Consider the following 7143-nt stretch of genomic DNA (forward strand, 5'->3'; position numbering starts at 1 on the left):
TTAGTGTTCCACCCAAAATTTCTATTCCAAACGAAAAAAAATCGTGCACAATCGTGCACTGTGCACACGATGCACAAACGAACGTACCCAAAAAAAGTTGAAATTTTAACTTTGGGTGTTATTATTGAGCGGAATGCAGAAACATTTGTCATAACTAAAATTTCCTTAGCAGAAAACACTATGCAGAAACACTGTCCTTAGTTAAGATCATTTTTATTGAAAATAATACCATATTTAAAAATTCTCGTTAGGTAAATTAGGTAAATTATTTTATAATTATTGTTAAACGATGACAAAAATATGACAACTGCATTTTATAAATGCAATAACTATAAATACATATTAATATTTAATTATAATACTCTTATGTTTCCGTTATAAGTCATTATACGTGATTCCACAGGCACCACAAGATTTTTTTTTAACATGGTAACACTAGCATCAAGTGTCATTCTTCATCTGGTATTTTGTATTTCTGCGGGCTGGCGTATAAAAATAAAATAATATTCTGCAAGTACATGCCAAACGAATTAACACTATCAATATCCATATTGAGATACATTGTTAAATGAATTTGAGTGTATGGACTGTGTTATGCCAGCGCTCCATTGGCGAGCCAAAAGTCCGACGACAATAAGTCTTCAGATTTTTCTACGTTCTGCTACTGGCCAACAGACGTTCAACGAAACGAGTATATAATTAATTTGACGAGTAAAACAGTCGACTTTGACAGCATAGATAATATACGTATATCTGACAGTATAATCGTGATGGCGTTAAATGATACCGACGTTTTATGTTTTTTGGGTTATTGGGTGGCAGATAATGTAATAACGAAGCAAAGGGTACACAAATACTGGGTGAAACATTGGATAAGGAAACGAACGACATTATCCCACACAAATTTAATACGAGAATTGCGTTTGCAACCGAGCGATTTCCGCAATTATTTGCGAATGTCGGAGGATGTATACACAGAACTGTATAATTTGGTCTCCCCATTTATTAAAAAAAAAAATACTATGATGAGGGAAGCTATTTCTCCTCATGATAGATTATGTGCAACCCTGCGATTTTTGGCTGCCGGCGGAACATTCACTGACTTGCATTATAGAACTGCGATTGGAAGACAAACTCTGGGCAAGATAATTCCCGAAACTTGCCAAGTCATCATTGACGTTTTGAAAGGAGAATATTTCAAGGTGTGTATTATATTATACGTCATCTAATAAAGTTGGGCAAATTTACAAATATATCATTAACAAGTAGACATTGGTTGGTCTTATAAAGTGAACGTTTAGTGGATTGTTTTACCTATATAAATCATAGACGGCAACATCATAAGAATGGCAGACAAGATGCATTTGAGATAGGTATATATATATAGTCACAAATAAGGCCATCGTTGACATGCTAAATATTCAATAGACCATTAGAATGCTGTACCTAGCCAGGACTCTCCATATAGGCTGTAAGCAAGCTGCTTAATTATTCCTGTTGAATGTATTGTAATACTAGTCATATTCTTCGAAAAGCAAGCATGGAATTTGATTTCTAAATGAGGCCACATAATAATATAGGTTTGCTAACATAGCTCAAATACTTACCATTTGTTGTATCGCTTAAGCTAAGGTTTATAGGCATAAAAACAAACAAAAAAACAAATATTTTTACAAGATATTTATTCATACAAAAAACATTAATTTATTATACCGGCTTTTGTACATTTTTGCTTAATATACGATAAACTGGTTGAGTATGAACAGTAGTTGCTGGCATTATTTTGTCACTTTGTCCCATAAAGGCAACTTCATGCATCAGCTTCTCGGCCAGCAATCTTTGTCCCTGTGACATCGATCGTAGTTTCATGGCCATCATTTTGCCAAAAACATCAAATTCATCTTCAGTCTTGCTTAGTTTGTCGGTGATTAATTCTAACACTTTGTTGGCGCTATCATTCGATTTTTTTCGTTTGAACGATGGGGGTTCTGGTGCTCTATTGAGATTCGACCTTGGAGTAGTCGACAACGTGGATGTTGAAGGCGAATATTCTATCTGTAAATAAAATGTTGATTATTTTTTGTTGCAGTTCCCTGATACGCACGAAGAAATGGAGACGATTGCAGAAGAATTTAATAGTAAATGGCAATTTCCAAATTGCCTGGGCGCAGTTGATGGGAAACACATTGCAATCGTGCCACCTGCAGGCGCCAGCTCCCACTTTTATAATTACAAACATTTCCACAGCATTGTTTTGATGGCGATTGCAAATGCTAATTATGAATTTATTTATGTTGATGTTGGAACAAATGGACGTATTTCTGATGGAGGCGTACTGAGAAAATCTGATTTTTTCAAACGTTTAGACGAAGGCAGATTAAAAATACCTGCACCAAAAAAACCTACTGCTAATTCTGATGCACTGCCATTTGTTTATATTGGCGATGAAGCCTTTGCATTACGTAACGATTTCATAAAGCCGTATTCACAAAGGCAATTAAATCACAGTAAAAGAATATATAATTATCGGACATGCAGAGCCAGGCGAATTATAGAAAATGTTTTTGGCATTTTAGCTGCTAGATTCCGCATTTTTCAAGCTCCAATAAACATGAAAATTGAAAATATCACCTATACCGGGGCTGTCACATGGCAAGAAAGTATGATAAGCAATAGATAAATTAAACCAATGTAACAATTTAGTTAAAATGTTTTACCTCAATACAATCTTCGTTGTTTAACGAGTTGGAGTAACTCTCATCAGGAGACATGTTTTCCAAATCGTCCACCATGCTGGATATTGAGCTCGATTCTGTAAAACAAAATGTAAATTGTTAAAATACAACATAATACTCAAACTTGTTTTTTATTATCTCTCCCCTAAGTACCCATTCCTTCATACGGTTAATATTGATATTGGTATAATTGGTGTAATCCAGTATATCGGGTATTTTCAAAATGTGTTTTCCGCTGTATTCCTCATAACCAAACTGTACCATTAATTTTGATTGATGATTGACGATTTATTGATTGTCTCTGAAGGAACCTAACTCGAGCGATTTTTGATTTTATGATCATTTCTTTTCTTCTTCTTTCGACCATGTCCGATCATAATATGGACCTCCACGGAGTGGAGGTTTGTATTGACAGATTTTGTTTTTACGAGAAATGGATGTCAGCCACTTGCTCAACATATTAGGTCCATACTCTGACTCATACACAAATTGAAATTCAATGTGTACTTGTCAGACCCAGGATTTGAACCTGGGACCCGACCACGACTCAATAAGCCGCGCTTCCACCGCCATGATCGTACCTATATATTATTATTTCTTACCTACCTCAGCAAAGAATAAATAATTTTATTGTGACTAGAAATGATTCATAGCTGTATGTTTTAATTGCTTAATAGTAGCTAATCTAATGCGATGTCACTTTCAGAGATACGACAATGTCATAGTCTGCACGTGTATAATAAATAGCTTTAAAGCATTCCCTCGTACCTATATATTATTATTATTTATTACCTACCTCGGCAAAGAATAAGAAATTTTATTGTGACTAGAAATGATTCATAGCTGTATGTTTTAATTGCTTAATAGTAGCTAATCTAATGCGATGTCACTTTCAGAGATACGACAATGTCATAGTCTGCACGTGTATAATAAATAGCTTTAAAGCATTCCCTCGTACCTATATATTATTATTATTTATTACCTACCTCGGCAAAGAATAAGAAATTTTATTGTGACTAGAAATGATTCATAGCTGTATGTTTTAATTGCTTAATAGTAGCTAATCTAATGCGATGTCACTTTCAGAGATACGACAATGTCATAGTCTGCACGTGTATAATAAATAGCTTTAAAGCATTCCCTCGTACCTATATATTATTATTATTTATTACCTACCTCGGCAAAGAATAAGAAATTTTATTGTGACTAGAAATGATTCATAGCTGTATGTTTTAATTGCTTAATAGTAGCTAATCTAATGCGATGTCACTTTCAGAGCTAGGTACGACAATTTCATAATCTGCACGTGTATAATAAATAGCTTTACTTTCCTTTCCTTTTAATTCCTTTTAATTCCTACGTACCTTCCATTTGGTCGTTCAAGAACTCCAAATTTTTATAGTACCACAGTTTGGGTAGATAAACTGCGTCTGTGCCGGCTCCACTTCGATATGATGTCCTTACTTTATTTCTCTCCTTTCTGTAACCCGGCCTCAATGTCTGTATTTTCTTTTTAACATCGTCGACCCTTGCCTGCGGCTCCACCTTGATTAAAATCTCCAAAAGTTCCGCATACGCCAAGGACTTGGCATCACGATTCTTGTATAGTGGGCTGGTCGTCTTCCACAACGATGGGTTGTCTTTAAAACAACTAATAAAATCTTCCAAGAAACTTTTCGAATGCACTCGTAGATCTACCATTGTTGTTATCGATGTGAGATGTCCGAACACTTTGAATGACAGTAAAATAATGATGGCGCTGTCGTCCGTCGGCATAGATATAAATAATGTGACGGTAAAGCGTGGTGAACGTACGAATTTCAGCGGCTCGGCGAGTAAAATATCAAACATGTTTGAAATCCAACGAGCCTGGTCTGCGAATTAAAAAGTCCGCAGACCTGGGGTGCTCCACGCGAAAAAAAAGTCCGAAGACTGTAAATCGTCTGACTTGCGTGCCAATGGAGCGCCGGCATTAGAGACATGCGAATTTATTTTGACAGCAGCTGTCAGTGGTAAATGGTAATACAGAAGGGGGCGTGTTCATAACAAAAGTAGTCTATGGTTAAGGATTCCTTAACTCTATACTCAGGATTGTCTATAGTTAAGTCATGCTTTTCGGCGACTTATCCTTAGGAACGAAATCTTAGATTGTGCATTCCGCTCCCGGCTTTATTAATCTAAAAATGGTGGTGACCGCGTACTATATTTCGGTAACAAAAAGATGGCAACAATGGAAATGATCACTGTCAGTGTTGCCAACCGTACTATAAATATAGTATTTGTACTACAATAATTGTAGTACAAATATTTTGGACCGCGTACTATGTACGATATAAAACAGGTATAGTACGCCCAAAATATTATAATTTTGAATATCGGGAAAAATATGTAAAAAGTACTAAAATTTCGATATTTCCGATCGACAAATTGGTGCAAAGTACTATAATTTCGTAATATGAGAAGATTTGGAGAACTTTGAAAAAAAATTGCTCGAAAAACGCAAAAAAATCCCTTGACTTTGGTTTAAAATGAAATATCTTGAATTCGTTGGTTAGCATTTTTGGTCGGAAGAGGTACCTAAATAAAAAGGGTTCTCGAAGTTTCTCAAATTCTCTGTTATTTTTTTCTGAGAAACTAAAAACCTATACATATTCAATAGATGACAACGCGTACTATACTTTTTCCCCAAATACTGGGAGACATAAATATGCACTAATCCAAAATTATTTCAGTGACAGATCTATATTATATGATACCGGCAATACAATAATATCTAGGAAATCCACAATGGGGTGTCCCTAGGGATCAGTTCTTGGACCCCTTCTATGGAATATCCTTTTTGATGACCTTCTGTCAATCCCGCTTCCAAACGACTGCAGTATTATTGACTATGCAGAAGACGCGCTTCTTGTGAGTGCGAACAGCCGCAATGGTCTTGAGATAGCTGCTAACGAGGCTTTGGAAACCATTATGACCTGGGGTTTTACTCACTTTTGCTCCACATTAAACAGAATCCATCCTCCTCAAGGGAGCAGCCAACCTCACTTCAAGGTTGCCCACCATCTGTATGGGTAGTACTTTAGTTAAAGTCAAAGATAAGATTACATATCTAGGCATTTTACTGGATGACAAATTATCATTTTTGCACCACGCCAAAACTTCGGTGGCTAAAGCCAAAGCAGCTTTCCATCGGGTCTCCTGGCTTACTGGAAGTAATTGGGGTCTTAAGTTCAGATCTCTTAAAATAGCTTACGATGCAATCTTTATGAGTATCGCTGGATATGCCGCCAGCACGTGCTATCATAGATGTAAGTTATTGTCCATCCGGAACACTCTTCTCAGCGGTTAACGCTCAGCATTACTTGCCCTCACTAAGGCTTAGAAGACGACTTCTACCGACGCGTTGCCTGTCCTTGCTGGAGTGCTTCCGTTAGACCTACACATTCAAGTCCGTGGTGCCACGACCGCCTTGCTCGGAGGTTGGCGGTATCTTTATATCGCCGCCTATAGGTCTTGGATCCATGAGCTGGTGTGCTCGAAAAGTTATTGTACGCGACTTGGCGTATGACACGGCGCTGTGTGCGTGGCAGGGGCGATGGACCACTGCTTCCAAGGGCAGACTAACGCATTTGTTATATCGAGGGCTTAGTGTCAAACAACACTATCTACAAAAGTGCAACTTTACAGGAGAGCCAAAAATCGTTATTTTAGATTCTTGAAACTCAACAAGGGAAATGTTTAATTAAAACCTAATGTTAATATTTTATAATTTATTGTGTATTGTACATTTATCTTGCTTATGATGATGTTAAAATTTATAGGGATAGTTTAAAAAAAATATGAAAACAAGGGTAACTTATGTAGTTAGCGTTAAACTTTACTGACGATTTAATAAGAAATTAGAAAAGATTGACATAACGTTGTTTGACTATCATGTAACCATAAATGTAAAATAACGTTATCTCAAAAAAAAAACAAACACTTTTTTGTAGATAACGTTGTCTGACTTTAAGCACTCGATATCCTAATATAAAGTGGCGCATGGAGATAACCAGATTGACTCCAGACCATTGGACTTCTCAGTTCTTAACCGGACACGGTGGTTTTGGCTCCAAGCTCTGTCAGCTTGCCCTAATAGAATCTCTGACTTGCTTATATGGCAAATTGCAGGATGCCGATCACATCCTCTTTGAGTGTCCCCGGTTGAATGGGAAGTGCTTCTTAAGTCGGTCCGACCCTCAATTGGACCGGTCGGCCATTGCAACTTGGTATCTACGAGGGAAAATTTCTCAGCTTTTAAAAAGTTTGCGGCATTATACGGCGAGCGAGAAGGTCTTTTCTCATCGAGAATTGACCGTAATACATTATATGGAAGTAGGGATCACGCACACTCTAGTGCACGCCAACC

General features: G+C 36.9%; 1 protein-coding gene across 1 annotated transcript; it reads right to left on the reverse strand.

Annotated features, from left to right (window-relative positions):
- Positions 1-1672: 1672 nt before the first annotated feature.
- LOC147063870 (uncharacterized) lies at positions 1673-3392 on the reverse strand. The gene is made up of 2 exons (XM_085958982.1): positions 2718-3392; positions 1673-2055 (listed from the first exon to the last, which is right to left on the reverse strand). The coding sequence occupies exons 1-2, from the start codon at positions 2790-2792 to the stop codon at positions 1708-1710; spliced, it is 423 nt and encodes a 140-aa protein (XP_085815108.1). The 5' UTR covers positions 2793-3392; the 3' UTR covers positions 1673-1707.
- Positions 3393-7143: the final 3751 nt, after the last annotated feature.

Source organism: Rhyacophila brunnea, unplaced genomic scaffold, assembly GCF_057557595.1.
Source record: "Rhyacophila brunnea isolate RB1 unplaced genomic scaffold, BYU_Rbru_1.0 scaffold_8, whole genome shotgun sequence".
Classification (NCBI taxonomy): Eukaryota; Metazoa; Arthropoda; class Insecta; order Trichoptera; family Rhyacophilidae; genus Rhyacophila; species Rhyacophila brunnea.

What these genes read in the sequence shown, in the direction of transcription:
- LOC147063870 (XM_085958982.1), bottom strand. Translation starts at nt 2,792, where the DNA reads ATGGTGGACGATTTGGAAAACATGTCTCCTGATGAGAGTTACTCCAAC. An exon ending in ACAACGAAGATTGTATTGAG is followed by an intron (nt 2,056 to 2,717) that starts GTAAAACATTTT and finishes TTTTATTTACAG; the next exon opens with ATAGAATATTCGCCTTCAAC.